Source organism: Paramisgurnus dabryanus, chromosome 13, assembly GCF_030506205.2.
Source record: "Paramisgurnus dabryanus chromosome 13, PD_genome_1.1, whole genome shotgun sequence".
NCBI lineage: Eukaryota > Metazoa > Chordata > Actinopteri > Cypriniformes > Cobitidae > Paramisgurnus > Paramisgurnus dabryanus.
The window spans coordinates 21,414,862-21,430,226 of NC_133349.1; the positions used below are offsets into that span (position 1 = coordinate 21,414,862).

Below are 15,365 nucleotides of genomic sequence, written 5' to 3' on the forward strand. Positions count from 1 at the left end.
TGGGTCGGCCGCTAAGGAAACCTGCGATGAGAGCTGTTCATCCATTTATAACTCTATCAAATTATAGCCTGCAAGGCGCCCTATGAATTTCTGAAAATCCTAAAATGGAGATGGAATATTTTACAGTTAGAAGTACATAAATGCAATGAATAAGCTTTTTCTCCACTACATGGGAATAACAATCTGCTTTCATAACAAATATTGCTGTTTGTGCTTTAGGCAAATGAATATGCAACTTAACAGGTCAACCATACAATTCCTGCAAATCCTTAGTAAAGGATTTAAAAAAATTATCCAAGATATGCAACTACACTCTGAAAACAAACGGTGCTATATAGCACCAAAAGTGGTTCTTTGCCCGTAATCATAGAAGAACCGTTTTTAGGGCCATATAGCACTGGTGAAGCAAATAGGGGCCATATAGCACTATTTGGTTCTACACAGGTGCTTCACCGGTGCTATATGGCACTAAAAACGGTTCTTCTACGTTTGTTTTTATAGTGTACCCATTAACCATAACAGTTCAGATGAACTCAAAGCATCAGTTACAGGGTTCCCACACCTTAGTTAACTTCAAATTCAAGAACCTTTCAAGGACTTTCCATGTCCAATAGCCTTAAATTCAAGGACTAAATGTGGGGACACAATTTAAGTAAGAGCAAGGTTACATCGTGTTCCCTTTTGAGGAAACTCGCGCTGCGTCACTGCGTTGACACTTTAGGGACACCTCCAGGGGTAAGTGCGTCTGTACGTGTATATCAAATTCAATCAATGGTGAGGCTTAACGACAAAGACAGGTTAACACAGGAGCTAAGAAGTATGGCTATCTGAAATATTGCCAAAGATGGTGTTTCAGGGATGCAGGAAGCATGGCAAGGGAGTCGAAGCATCTCATTCCCTTCTCAGGGAACAACGTTTTCATGTGTCAAACACAACTACGCAAAAAAAATCATTTTGGTATGAACATTCATACCATATTTCAACATTCGCATACAGAAGATATTAGCATGTAAAGCAAATAGTTTAGCATGTGTGCTTAAAAAGTCTAGATTTATGATGATATTATACTACACTACACAGGGAATAATATGGATTTTTTTCCAGAAAACTTTGTTCATAAAATATTCAAGCACATTCAATGACCTGTATCTATGCATGTATATTGTCAAAAACTTCCCAGGGCATTGAATTATTTCCCCCAGATTCACAAACTTTCAAGGACCCGTGGGATCCCTGCAGATATAAATTGCTTAACATCTTTACATTCACAAGAAACACTTAAAACAATAAAAAGCGTTAATTCGCTTTTCTTTCTAAAATTCCTTTATTATTAATTTAAATAACTTAAATGGCCACAAAATGCCCTATTGTTCATTCACAAGATTTTACACATGGGCAAACATCTTTCTGCACGTACATCCTGCCCAACATTTATAACATTTTGTTAGACAAGATCTTTGGGAACTGAAGGCCCCAGATTCCTCAAGAGGCTTGTTGATTGAGAGACCAGTAGGACTAGAGAAAAGTGCAACTGCGGTCATATTAAAAAGTAGTCAAAAATTCTACATCCAAACAGTGAAACAGCCATGTTAGCTTTTTCTTACATGGCTGATTGGACAAAGATCATATGACACTTTGTTTGAAAGATGAGCCAGAAGTATCTTTGAGCCTCATGATTAAATAGTTGCCCCCTTACTCTATCCCAACCGGTCTGTTTCTAGTGACACCAACTCCAGCCTCAAAGTGTAAGGTAAAATGTAGCTGTTAACTTAAAATAAAAAACAAAGGCTTTTTGAAAAGTGGACTACAAAAGTAAAAACAGGAAATGATACAACAGAAACACACAAAAAAGCATGAAACTTGCAAATAACAAAACATCTCAGTTATATTCAGACCACATTTTACCCCCACCCCTCTGTTTCCCCTCTTAAGTAACAAACATACACAATATTATCCTTTGCAAGGTAACATTCATCATCCCCTGAAGAACAACACGCATATCCTGCATCTGGAGACAGTTCAAATAAAAATGAAATTTCTGTCATTATTTATTCACCATCACATCTTACAAATCAGTACTTACCTTGTTCTGTAGAACATGAGAAATCTAAAAAATATTCATGAAGCTCTTTTTCTATACAATGAAAGTGAAGTGACGAAGGCTGTCGACATTTTGCCAAAAATCTTTTGAGTTAGACAAAAGACAGACATGGGTTTAAAGCAACAAGAGTAAGGGTGAGTAAACAATGACAGAATTTTCATTTCTGTGTGAGCTATTCATTTAACTGACACAGAAGAGTAATTTCATAAGCTGACTTGTCACACAAAATTCAAACACTTAAATTCTGTGCAAGGTAACTTGTTTATAGAAAGCCTGTGCTGACAGTACTAGCCACCGATATGGGGGATACAGGGAACTATAGCAGCCACTGTTTCCTAGAACTTGCAGACAGGGAAACAAGACAAACATAGCTAGAAATCTCACTGATGGGTATTTCATAATTCTAGAGGCCACATATAATAAATCAACTTTTTCAAAAACTACTGTTTTCATAATCTGAACAATTGTAACATTTGGAAACACAGAGGAAACCCCATAAATGAATGAAATAAAGAATTGTCACAAGGACAGTTCAAGACCTGAGAGTAAGTTTAAACTGAAGAGAAAACGAACGGGTAGCAATCAGGTAGGATCATAAAAACGAATGTGCTATCCTAAAATGGAAAGACAGTTTGAGGAGGAGGAAAGGGTGGTCTGCACACTTCAACATTTATATGTACACAAAAACAGATTCAAGCTTTTATAGTCGCCTCAGTGCTCGTTTTTTATCGGTTTTCTTCTTTGCAACTATATTAGTATTGCTACTGCTTGTGCCACTGCTGCTGCTGTTATTTGAGCCATTAATACTACCACCCAGTATTGCCAAACCAACCCCAGCTACACGTTTATTTGGATCTCCTGCATGTTTCTTGGGTTGGGGTCCATCAGCTGGCTCTTGAGGAGCCCCCGACGTGCCTCCCATAGCATGGATTTCTGTTAGAAGGTGAGCACGGGATGCATACTCTTTATAGTCCTCTAAAAGCAACCTTCCTGCCTCTTCGTTCAGAGCAGACTCTGGATTAGGATGAATCAGAAGGCACTTGATGGTCTATAAAAGGACAAAAAGAATTAAAGTTGTGGGTGATATATGCCACTTGATCCTAGAAACTAAATAACTTTATAAGGACTTTATGGAGCATATCCAACTGTGAAGTAATACACCAGAAGTTCAGAAGAAAAGTTCATAATTGAAAAAGTTTTAAAATGGGGAATCAATTACAAAAAGATTTACTAAATCAAAGATTTTCATATTGGAAAGATTTGAGAATCATAAAATCATCCTCTTGTTTCCATGGCAGCATCTAGCCTTGGCTAAAATAGTTATCTGCATTGACCAAGTAAAAAACAACTTCAACTTTCAGTCTTACTGCTGCATAAAACTATTCGGACTGCTAAACTTCAATAAAAAGTTACAGTCAAAAGGTAAACAAAGTTATAGATACTTAGAGACACTTTTTTAAATATGCTAATTTTACAGCTTCTCTTGAGTTAAACATTTGATTTTTAACGTTTTGGAATCCATTCAGATCATCTCTGCAAGCCTGGTGGTACCACTTTTAGCATAGCTTAGCATAATCTATTGAATCTGATTAGACCATTAGCATCGCGCTAAAAAATAACCAGAGAGTTTCAAAATTGTTCCTATTTAAAACAAGGACTTTGCTGCCGTAACATGGCTACAGGAGATACAATGATATTACGCAGTGCCCAAAAATAGTCCCCTGCTATTGGAAGTTACCAAGGGGACTATCTTCGTGCAGTGCGTAATATCATTGCGCCTCCTACAGCCATGTTACGGCAGCAAAGTCATTGATTAATACACCAGAATGGGAGTATAGTTCCTAGCCATATCTGCCTAGAAAATCACAACTTTTAATTTTGCGTCGGTCTTAATACACAATGTAACTACAAAAGAGCCAAGTTTTAAATAGGAAAAATATTAAAACTCTTTGGCTATTTTTTTAGCCCGATGCTAATGGTCTAATCAGATTTAATGGACTGTGTTGCTAAGCTATGCTAAAAGTGGTACCGCCAGACCCAGAGATCAGCTGAATGGATTACAAAACTGTAAAAATCTTTTTAGGGGAGCTGGAAAATTAGCATATTTTCAAAAAAAAGTGGAGTGTCCCTTTAAGATAGTCTTTCAGCTAATAAGTAATCTCTAGTACACATTAAAAAAAAAATTACAGAGCATAACTAAATATTTTTTAATGCCAATGTTTAATAGGACAACACCAAGATAAGATTCTACTTACTAGCAATACATGTCTCAGACCCAGCTCTGCCTTCCAGTCCCTCTTCAGTACATTGACACATATCTCACCCTTGTGCCCAACATTTGGGTGAAAAATCTTAGTGAGGAAATATCCTCTGGGAGGTGCAGCAGGAAAATCTTTCCCGAGAACCAAACGCATACGGAATATTCCTCCTGCATATGGGGTTCCTTCTGTTGTGCAAACAGGAAACATCTGATTTAAGCTACGTCTGAAAAAAAATAGAAACGAAACAAAAATATTAATTTCCTAACCTGGGCCCTCAATCGCAGTGTGAAGCTCAGTTATGTCCTCTTCACTGGGATAGATTTTGATGCCTTCTGGAGGGTCTGCTGCCAAAGCAGAAACCTCTTTATAGACAAGTCTCAAGACTTGGGGAGGCAGGTTCTCCACGTTTGAATTCTACACAAAAACACAAAAAAATCATCATAAGTGTCATATCGAACACTTAAGATCAACTAGTTTATTGACATTAGACAGTAAACATGTGCACTTTTCTCAGTCAACGATCAATGTAACATTAACGTGTGCTAAGTCTAAGTAGAGTATTAGCCACCAGGCTAGGACAATCTGCGTTCTGTTCTATTAGTCCAGGAAAAGAGTGAAAAATCATTAAGAAAAATCAAACATGGCTAAAACCTTAATATTTAGTCTATTTAGTCTATTAGCCAACAAGCTAAACTGGAAAAATGATCATGTATAAACTCAACTGTAAAGTTTTTTTTTCACATTATCCTCACAATCACATAATCAATCGTCACATATCAGATTACAAAATAAACATACCATTTCCAGGTGTATGGAGTGCAGATAACCAGAAAAAAAATGCCAAATAAGAAAAAAAAAGCCAACTGCTACCAAACCGGCCAATCTCTAGCGCTAGCGACTGAAATCCGCTATAACAAATTGTACAATTATAAACAGTCAAATATACTGCGAAATGTATAGACACCCAAGTGTTTCTACAGAGCCACGGGACGTTAACCAGACCAATTTGTGACTATAATGTCGGTCTCCTTGCTAGCTTTGCTATCAAATAGACGACGCTAACGAGAGCTTGCTAAGCAGTTAACGTAAAATTATCTGTCTATTCTCTCGAGATTTCTTTCGTTGAATGCTGTTCGACGTCGTCTTTAGATGAAATATTTGGTTTAAAGGTTTTAAAATCCAATATGACGTGAAATTTTGTCTTTGATAAAGCTGGTTTGTTCGGCTATCTGCAACAGACGGCTACTGTAGCCTGTTAGCAGTCTTTGACACAGGAACAACAACACAATTCTTCAAAGACGCAGTTCGAATAGGTTTTATCCAATCACAATCTGAAAAGGCCGCACGTGCTCAACAATCGAAACGTCGCAACCAATCCAAGGCTTAGGTTACAGTGACGTAGCAGATTGTAAAAACCTCACGGACCAGAGAAAGTTGAGAATGCGAAAAATGCTTCATGGTAATAGGTGCGTTTGAATAACTCGTGCCCTCCCAAAGGCAGGGCAAATGTTATTTGAGCTCAGGATCCAATAAAAGACATTGTGCTATATAACACAAAATAATAATAATAAAAAAATAATAATTAAACATATAGTGGTCCGTGTAACGCTTTTCAGTTCTTTTTTCAATTTGCACCATCAAAATGAATCAAATGAAAAATTGGTTTCAAAGTTTCATTTTTCAATTTTCATGAGTACTTTACAAAGGGAAAATTGTCTCTCGGTTTAATTTTCAATTCTAAGTGTTTAAGTTGTTGCTTTAGAATTTCAGGTTTTGGAACAAACAGAAAAATGACGGCTTGTTCTAATTTTCCATTTCTGTGTTTGCGCTTGCGGCTGGAACGTACCATTATCGCCGGGGGTGGAGTGTAACGTTAGTCTACAGCCGGTCACGGACCCACAGCGCTATCGCGTTAAATCTCACCATATTTATCTCCTCTATGTATATTACACATTTATTAAATATATTTTGAATAACAATAATGCCTGTAAACATTTATCTATCGGACCTCGGTTGCCGTTTTGGTTTTTATCAGTAGATGGCGATGTAACGACCTGGCAGTAAGTGCATGCACTCAAGACGTGATGGATAAACCTGTATCTGCCGCAGTTCAGCCTGCATAATGGCTCGAAAATTTTAATCATGTTACCCCGATATATTACGAGCCTGGTAGCGAGTCAGGTTTGTCACCTGAAAGTTGCCGTTTCGAGTCTCACGGGCGGCCGCTTGTGCAAGGCACCTTCCATTGCTCCCCGGGGGCTGGGCGCCCACTGCTCCGGGTGTGTGTTCATAACTGGCAGTGCGTGTGTTGCTTACTTACTGGATGCATTCCATATTTTAAACCATGTCACTTTTGTTTTCCTTTTTAAAAAACTTTATTAGGGTATGAGCCGCGAATGCCCACCCCGTGACGCCTGCCCTGTTATATTGGCTTACTAACCATATTAATATTTGAGATATCCACAGTGTATCCATTCCCAGCTCTTCTACCAGCTAACGGATCACACCTACAGTGGTGTTAAAAACATGGTAGTGTACTAATAAAGGTGAATAAATTGCAAACATTTTATAATTTGATGCTGCTATAATAAACAGTGTTGTTAAAAAAATAGCAGTGCAACATCAGTAACCTGATAAACCACTATTGTTATTAGTAGTAGTAATATTTCTGGAAATTATTTATAGAAAAAAATAGAGCCATTGGTAATGATATCCACATTACTTGCTCTGAGTGATTCATTTATTGAAAGTGGCGTGATCAAAATAATAGCAGTATGAAGTTTAAAATGAGTTCAACCTGTGAAAACAGCTTCTTTCTGTCCTTTATTAAGAAAGAGAGAAGAAGAGAGAAGAGAGAAATGTTTTGCCCATTGTTATAAAATATATAATATGCTGCTGAATTTCTAAATAAAATGGGTCGTTTCAAACATTGCTCAGAGGAACAGAGCAATTTGATTAAAAATTTGAAAACCTTTAGAAAGATAAAAGATGATGATCTTGTGACAGTCACTGATGCAAGAAGCCCCATGCAGTAAAGCACCACTGTTGAAAAAAGACATCTATAGAATTACATCAATACATCAGCTGGCCCAAAGAAAAATAGTGTAAAATTTTGTGGCCTGATAAGATTAAAATCTTTCTTTTTGGGGTCTTTACAGAACCTCAGGCAACCCCCGGGTACTGAATTCAAGCCACAGTACAGTGTAGCATGGCGGTGTAAAAGTCATGGGATTGGGATGTTTTTCATACTGCCGTGTTGGGACTATTTATCAAATACAAGGGAACATGGATCAGTTTGTAGAATACTTGAAGAGATTATGTTGCCCTTTGCCGAAGAGGAATGCCCCTAAAATGGGTGTCAACAAGACAACAAACACAAAAGCAAGAGGGCAAAATCTGGTTTTAAAGTGGCCAACTCAATCCTCTGATCTCTCTGCACCATTAAAAACTTGTGGGGTGACATTACAAATGCAGTTTCTGACACAAACCTAAAAATTGACAGGAACTGTGAATACTGTTTTAAATTAAGGCAGCTCAAACATGCATTTCAGTCTGGGACTAGGATAAGCCCTGTCCGGGAAACCACCTTTAAGTTGTTAATGCTTTGTTTTGGAATTGAATGTGTAATGTTTTCAATACATTTAAAATAAAGAAATAATCTCACTTTATATTTTTTTTGCAATTTATTCACTTTTATTAGTAGGCCTACCATGTTTTTAACACCACTGTAGGTGTGATCTGTTAGCTGGTAGAAGAGCTGGGAATGGATACACTGTGGATATCTCAAATATTAATATGGTTAGTAAGCCAATATAACAGGGCAGGCGTCACGGGGTGGGCATTCGCGGCTCATACCCTAATAAAGTTTTTTAAAAAGGAAAACAAAAGTGACATGGTTTAAAATATGGAATGCATCCAGTAAGTAAGCAACACACGCACTGCCAGTTATGAACACACACCCGGAGCAGTGGGCGCCCAGCCCCCGGGGAGCAATGGAAGGTGCCTTGCACAAGCGGCCGCCCGTGAGACTCGAAACGGCAACTTTCAGGTGACAAACCTGACTCGCTACCAGGCTCGTAATATATCGGGGTAACATGATTAAAATTTTCGAGCCATTATGCAGGCTGAACTGCGGCAGATACAGGTTTATCCATCACGTCTTGAGTGCATGCACTTACTGCCAGGTCGTTACATCGCCATCTACTGATAAAAACCAAAACGGCAACCGAGGTCCGATAGATAAATGTTTACAGGCATTATTGTTATTCAAAATATATTTAATAAATGTGTAATATACATAGAGGAGATAAATATGGTGAGATTTAACGCGATAGCGCTGTGGGTCCGTGACCGGCTGTAGACTAACGTTACACTCCACCCCCGGCGATAATGGTACGTTCCAGCCGCAAGCGCAAACACAGAAATGGAAAATTAGAACAAGCCGTCATTGTTCTGTTTGTTCCAAAACCTGAAATTCTAAAGCAACAACCTAAACACGTAGAATTGAAAATTAAACCGAGAGACAATTTTCCGTTTATAAAGGACTCATGAAAATTGAAAAATGAAAGTTTGAAACCAATTTTTCATTTGATTAATTTTGATGGTGCAAATTGAAAAAAGAACTGAAAAGCGTTACACGGACCATATAGTGACCCATGCAGTTTATTTAAAACGATATTATATATGCCCTATATTCAAATAGCCATCTTTAAACCAGTTTAAAAACGCTGCAAGATTATCGCATCAAAATAAAAGCTATTTAATAGAAAATCCATTTAAACCAACGTGTAGACTGAACAAAATATAATAAGTATAGACGTTAAAATGTAACTTTTTCCAAGAATAAAAAAAAGAATTACAGTTTACACATTTACTCAAGTGAAATTTAATACAAATTTCACCTTATTTGGCATCGTCTTAAAAAAAACATATTTAAGTGGTTTTCTTAATTCTCTTTACAAGTTTTATTATATAATTATTTACATAATATATTCAGTTTATCAGTAAATAACTTATTGGCAGAACATAAACCAATTTTATGAATGTTCAAGGAGCGTAAGATAGATGAACAAAACTGACCAGATTTATTGATAAAGATAGACATTATAGAATTATTCAGTATATAAATGAGCTAAAATGTATATTATTTCAACGCATTACACGCAAATGATAATGATATATGTTCGTGCATCTTATGTGTATGCAGTAACTTAACTAACGATTAAATTAGTTATCTCACTGTATTAGTTATTTTCCAGTATGACTGAATTGATCATGAAATCTGGTCAGTTTGACCTCTTATAATTTTTTCAAATGTAATTAGTAGTACTGAATAACCGCTAGAGGGCAATCAAGCGCTACATTTTGACTTAATTATTTTCCCACTGATTATATCATAAGATGTATTTAAGGACTTACTGTAACTTATGCACTAACCACGTGTTCTTATAGTGTAAAATGGCATCTATATTATTTAGCAAATCATAAAAACTAGCATCTGATGCTAACCAATAGAGCCTGAAGCTTACGCGACTCCCCATAGTCGGACTTCTTGCAGCAATGCGCAGGGCGATCGGCCTATGACACTAAAATGCCGCGATAACTGTCCGAAAGGCCCGCTTTCTCGCGATACTGTGATGTCATATGCCAATCAGTCTGCGGAGCGTCGCATGAAGTCGAACACTCATCATGACTTCATGGGGCGTCACCGTCGCAACAACAACAAGACAACTTCCGCCCGATCGTTACGGACAAGAAAACGATAGTGTTCTCATTTTAGTCTTTATATTTTAGTTTCAGTAACTGATAGTACATCGCATAAATGCGTTTTATGTTACAATAAAGATTAGTTTCACGGTACGTCTCAGTACCATTTATTTTCTTACTGTCGATAACTGAACAGATCATTGCATTGCGGCTGTCTTCCGTAAGGTATGGTGCATTTAGTCACGTGCTTTCATGTGTTGTCAGTTCACTTGAACATTGGACATTTACGCATTCATGAAAACAATGTTTTTAGATGTCGTAAGTTTTTTTTAAATGTTAATCAGTGGACGACCTTTGACATTATTAATCTCACAGGTTGAGTATGAGTGGGGGCGAAGTGTTTCACGAGAAACAGAGATTGGAGCTCTGCGCCATCCATGCTTTGAACAATGTGCTTCAGGAGAGAGTGTTCACCAAAGAGACAGCAGATGACATCTGCAAGCGGTGAGCACAATGTCTTAACTGAATAGTTTACCCAAAAACGGGAAATTCTCTCACAGCTTACCTCCACCCCTGCTGAAAAAAACAATGGTTTCCATTAAAATACCAATAGGAACCATTAGCTTTTACCATCAAAACCAACATTCCTTTTTGCAGTGTGTTTTGGGACATATTCCATTAGGATTTAATGGCCCCATCAACAGAACCCAACACATACCAGTAGAGACCAACAGAGACCATTATAGTTTTCAATACAACCAATGAAATTCCCATTTAAACCAATAAATCCAATAGAATTTCTGTGATGGTGTCTATTGTTTTTTTTTTTAGCAGGGATGCCATCCCAGATGTTTATTATTTCATCATTGAAGAATTCCAAATAACTCCATTGGGCTAATATATGACTTTTGAAGCTAAACTATACATTTGTAAGATAATAAAATAATTTTGAGAGTATTAAGTGAGTGATACATTGTTTATCCATGGCAACAGAGATTAGAGAAAGTTAAAAATATAGCAGCATGTTTGTAACATTTGTAACTTTGGATCTTGCATGTCTTGTGACTGGTTGTTGTGTTTCATAACGACACAACTAAGCAAGAACCAATGAGATTCAAAGTTATCAATATGTATGAATTATTTCTTTAAGCAGCTCTGCACTATTTATAACTCTAGGTCACATACGTGACTTTTTATACTCCGGATTGTTCGATATTTTCATATTTTTACTTTAAAGGAAAACACCACTATTTTTCAATATTTTACTATGTTCTTGCCTCAACTCCGACAAATTAATACATACCTATCTTTTATTTAATGCATGCACTTAATCTTTGTGCAGCGCATTGTGACTGTGTAAGCATTTAGCCTAGCCCCATTTATTCCTTAGGATCCAAACAGGGATGAATTTAGAAGCCACCAAACACTTCCATGTTTTCCCTATTTAAAGACTGTCACATGAGAAGTTACACGAGTAAGTATGGTGGCACAAAATAAAACGTGGCAATTTTTTAAGGGGATTAAAATGAGAATTATATTGTATGGCGGAAGAGCACTTAGTTTGTAGCACTTCGACCTATGCGCGCAGTAACATCATCACTCCTGAGTCCTGACTACTACTTTATTTTGTGTCACCATACTTACTTGTGTAACTACTCATGTAAATTTCAGACCCAATCACAATTAAACATATTTCTGATAAACAATTAAATGTGACATCAACTGTACCATAACGTTTGTTTCTTACACTCAAACACCACTATTCAGTGTTGTTTCAGCTACTGCATATGCGCACAGTTTGGCAAGCGCCTCACATGACTATAAAGATCCCCTCCTCCAAAGAATCGTCAGTCTTTATCGATTAATGATTGCTTGATTAAACTGGAAGGTGGGGCATCTGTCACCAGAGAAGACATATTGAGCATTGCTTCGTCCCATGTTCTTAGTAATAACAGTGTCACATCTTGTTCTATCCAATATCAGGGCTCCAGACTTTTTTGCCACCAAAATTTGAGAGTGTGCCACTAAATTTTACATCCAGTCGCACATGTGCGACCAGTAAATTTGACCTTTTTTTCTGATGTGACGGTGAATTTGAAACAGCACATTGTACTTTCTGCATCTATCATAAAAGTATGAATTAGTAATACAGTGGAAATTTGTAGAAATGTGATTATTTGGTTGGCATGTTGATTTACGGTGTGTGCCCCTAAATTTTTTGGTTGCGCCCATAAAATTTTCAGTTGGGGGCCACTGTGCTCCTAGTAGTTAGTCTGGAGCCCTGAATATCTTGGCCTTAATTAATCCATAAGTGCAGATGAAGCATTAGGATTTGATTCTGTTGTATTTGAATTGTAAAAATACAATATGCAGCATGCTTGAACAATGTGCACTGCACCGCTTGCATACATCCCCTCATCTGGAAAGCATTGACAGATATCATAGATGAGTAGTGGATTAAATTAAGAGCTTGAGGAAACTAGGATGTGATTTATTCAAGTGGTTAAATGAGGTTGTATTGAGTGTATTGTGTGTTTTGTTTTTCTACAGGCTTGCCCCACAGTGTGTGATGAATCCACACCGCTCAGTGTTAGGCACAGGAAACTATGATGTTAATGTGATTATGGCAGCTTTGCAGAGTCGGGGGCTTGCTGCTGTATGGTGGGACAAACGCAGGTGATTATGACAGTAAATCGTCGCTCTGTCTGTTAAAACATGGGCAACTGTGACTTTATGAAGTTTATTAAAGGCTGGTTAACTTTTGACCATTTCTATCCTGCAGGTCAGTACAGAATTTATGCCTGGACAAAATCCAAGGCTTCATTTTGAACGTCCCGTCCAGAGTGTCACTGGGATTTGTCTCGCTTCCACTGAGACGCAGGCACTGGCTGGCAGTACGAGAGGTCAATGGGCAGTATTATAACTTAGACTCCAAATTAAAAGGGCCTGCCTGTATCGGTGGTGAAACAGAACTCAGGTGAGACATAAATGCTGCTTTCCACCCCTGTGCCAAATCATTTACGTTGTGTAACCGTTCCAGTCTTCCATTCCAGTCTATTTTCTTTGTGTAAGCCGATACCGCCATTAAGGCATGGATATGGTTTAATGTGTTTAGTTTTGCACTTTGGGTCAGATAATAGCATCCTTGGGAATATAAAAACGCGCAAGTCATTGACTTACAGGCGGTATGTGGACATTATGGAGCATGATCATTTATTTTTTGTTTTCAGGACTTTTTACCTGCTCTTGTAGCCAAACCAACCAAACCCAACTGGATGTAGTCAGCTGCATGCAACCACATCACATGTACATTTAAGTGAGCATAAAAAAAAAGAGCTCATATATTTTGCAGTGGGATTCAGGATATAGCTTTTTTATTAGGACTTCTTTTGTGCAATAACATGTGAGAGAGGCGTATGTTAGTATCTAGTGTAAATTACAACCGTGTCTTGGCCACTTAGGAACGGTTAATTTTAGACAGATGCTGTTACCGAGTGTAAACCGACAGATGGCAATACCACATGCAAGATCATGTAGTCTGACTTTACTGTATATGTATATTGTTTGTGTGAGATCACCAACCACCTGCATTTTTTCACCTTTTTGTTGCGCTTCAAATCTTTTACATTTTTCATAATGGGTATATCTGGGTTTTATGGCAGTGATGATCAGTGATGTTGATCTTTATTTTTCATCGTTTTTCCTTCAAGGCCGTTTCTCATCGAACAGCTTTCTCATGATGTTGCAGAGATGCTCCTCGTCGTCCAGAAGGAAGTAGAAGACGACGGGACGTGGTTGAAACCAGATCAACCCAGGGAGTAATTTTTCCTGATAGGACATTCTCTCTCTCAATGTGGAGTTAAGGAACTGGGAATGAGAAAAAAGTGGTGGACAGGAGGTCTCATTCATATATCATGAGCTGTGAAGAGCAGCTCGAAAGGATGATGGGTGATGTGCTCACATTCATGTGCAAACACACAAAGAGAACTCGGAGAGAATGATCCAGTGTTAAATTAAAGGGACATCATGCCTAATATGAAGATGTTTATTTGAACTCGCACTCGTTGTGTGGTTTTGGGAAGACACTACATCACTGTCCTCTTTATCCCTGTCTTTTCTCTCTCTCTTTCTTTCTCAGGAACTAATCTCTTACTTTATCTGTATCTATGCACTCCACTGCTAAAGTAGATCAAAGATTTTTGTGTTTTTGTTACAACTATGCACAGAAATGGTACTCTAATATTACTCAGTGTATGGTCCTTTGCCTTTTAGACGTCGGTGTACACTTTACTATGCATATAAGAAAGCGATAAAAATTGTTCTGTCTCATGCTCGTGTTCTCTTTAGCTTTTAGGCTCTTTCACAAACTGCCTCATTTACAGGACATTGAATCGATGAGAACCACTGAACGGAGGGGAAAAGAATAAATTTGATTTGTTTTATTTATTTGAATTCTTTCCTTTTTGAGTGTTTTTTCTTACGTGATGCTTGTGCTAATGTAGTACTTTGAGGAATTTCTAGCCTATGTTTGGCATACTAAAAGTCTGAGTCTGAGACACTGAGTCTGCGCATTAAAGGCACAATATGTAGGATTTTTCTACTAGAGTTTGCATTTTCAAACCAATAACAAAGGTGAAGCTTAAGACATTATGAAGAGGAGTGAAAAGGTGAGATATGTTTTACCATCTAGGGACGTATGGAATTAGTTAATCATCATCATGGATTAGGTAATGAATTAGCCACAGCTGCGTGCTAGATGCTCTATTACCACCACTTCCGCATTTGTCCACAATTGTTGCAATAGTTTCTAAAAGCATATATTACTTAATTGATAAGTGACAAGGGACGAGACATTGAGTGCGTTTACATGCACAGTCTTACGCCGATTATGCTTAATAAACTGATAACACGTGGGGTCATGTAAACGCGTAAAACGGTTTTCTTTAATCGGGGAAAGCCCTTAAACGGCGTTAGCAAAAACCGATCGGCACAGGTAGTTTTTTGCTCATTACGCCGATTTCGCGTGGCATGTAAACATCTTAACCGGCTTTCTCACGGTTTTGTCCATGTGTGCATGTCTCCGCGTATGAAAGATAAACGTCACACGCGGAAGTAAGTGCAAAGTAATGCATAAAAGTCTCTGCTCGACTAAAGCAGTTGGCAGAGAAACTGTTAAAATAGAAGCGTATGTTACATTTACAGGTTCTGCAGACACGAGAAGAGATACAACAATATAGCTTAAGACGAATATGCCGTCGGCTTTTTGATCGACTATTATGTACTATAGGTGGTGACGT

General features: G+C 37.8%; 2 protein-coding genes across 2 annotated transcripts; one reads left to right on the forward strand and one right to left on the reverse strand.

The window, feature by feature from the left end:
• Nucleotides 1–1,305: 1,305 nt before the first annotated feature.
• Nucleotides 1,306–5,656, reverse strand: ube2s (ubiquitin-conjugating enzyme E2S). Its single transcript, XM_065261222.2, has 4 exons — nucleotides 5,161–5,656; nucleotides 4,629–4,776; nucleotides 4,357–4,547; nucleotides 1,306–3,149 (listed from the first exon to the last, which is right to left on the reverse strand). Exons 1-4 carry the CDS (start codon nucleotides 5,161–5,163, stop codon nucleotides 2,802–2,804), a joined length of 690 nt encoding a protein of 229 aa, XP_065117294.1. The 5' UTR covers nucleotides 5,164–5,656; the 3' UTR covers nucleotides 1,306–2,801.
• Nucleotides 5,657–10,065: 4,409 nt separating this feature from the next.
• Nucleotides 10,066–14,514, forward strand: josd2 (Josephin domain containing 2). The gene is made up of 5 exons (XM_065261224.2): nucleotides 10,066–10,293; nucleotides 10,444–10,572; nucleotides 12,619–12,744; nucleotides 12,851–13,045; nucleotides 13,779–14,514. The coding sequence occupies exons 2-5, from the start codon at nucleotides 10,451–10,453 to the stop codon at nucleotides 13,888–13,890; spliced, it is 555 nt and encodes a 184-aa protein (XP_065117296.1). The 5' UTR covers nucleotides 10,066–10,293; nucleotides 10,444–10,450; the 3' UTR covers nucleotides 13,891–14,514.
• Nucleotides 14,515–15,365: the final 851 nt, after the last annotated feature.

What these genes read in the sequence shown, in the direction of transcription:
- ube2s (XM_065261222.2), bottom strand. An exon ending in CACTGCGATTGAGGGCCCAG is followed by an intron (nt 4,548 to 4,628) that starts GTTAGGAAATTA and finishes TTTGCACAACAG; the next exon opens with AAGGAACCCCATATGCAGGA. An exon ending in GTCTGAGACATGTATTGCTA is followed by an intron (nt 3,150 to 4,356) that starts GTAAGTAGAATC and finishes GTCCTTTTATAG; the next exon opens with ACCATCAAGTGCCTTCTGAT.
- josd2 (XM_065261224.2), top strand. Translation starts at nt 10,451, where the DNA reads ATGAGTGGGGGCGAAGTGTTTCACGAGAAACAGAGATTGGAGCTCTGC. An exon ending in GCAGATGACATCTGCAAGCG is followed by an intron (nt 10,573 to 12,618) that starts GTGAGCACAATG and finishes GTTTTTCTACAG; the next exon opens with GCTTGCCCCACAGTGTGTGA. An exon ending in GGTGGTGAAACAGAACTCAG is followed by an intron (nt 13,046 to 13,778) that starts GTGAGACATAAA and finishes TTTTCCTTCAAG; the next exon opens with GCCGTTTCTCATCGAACAGC.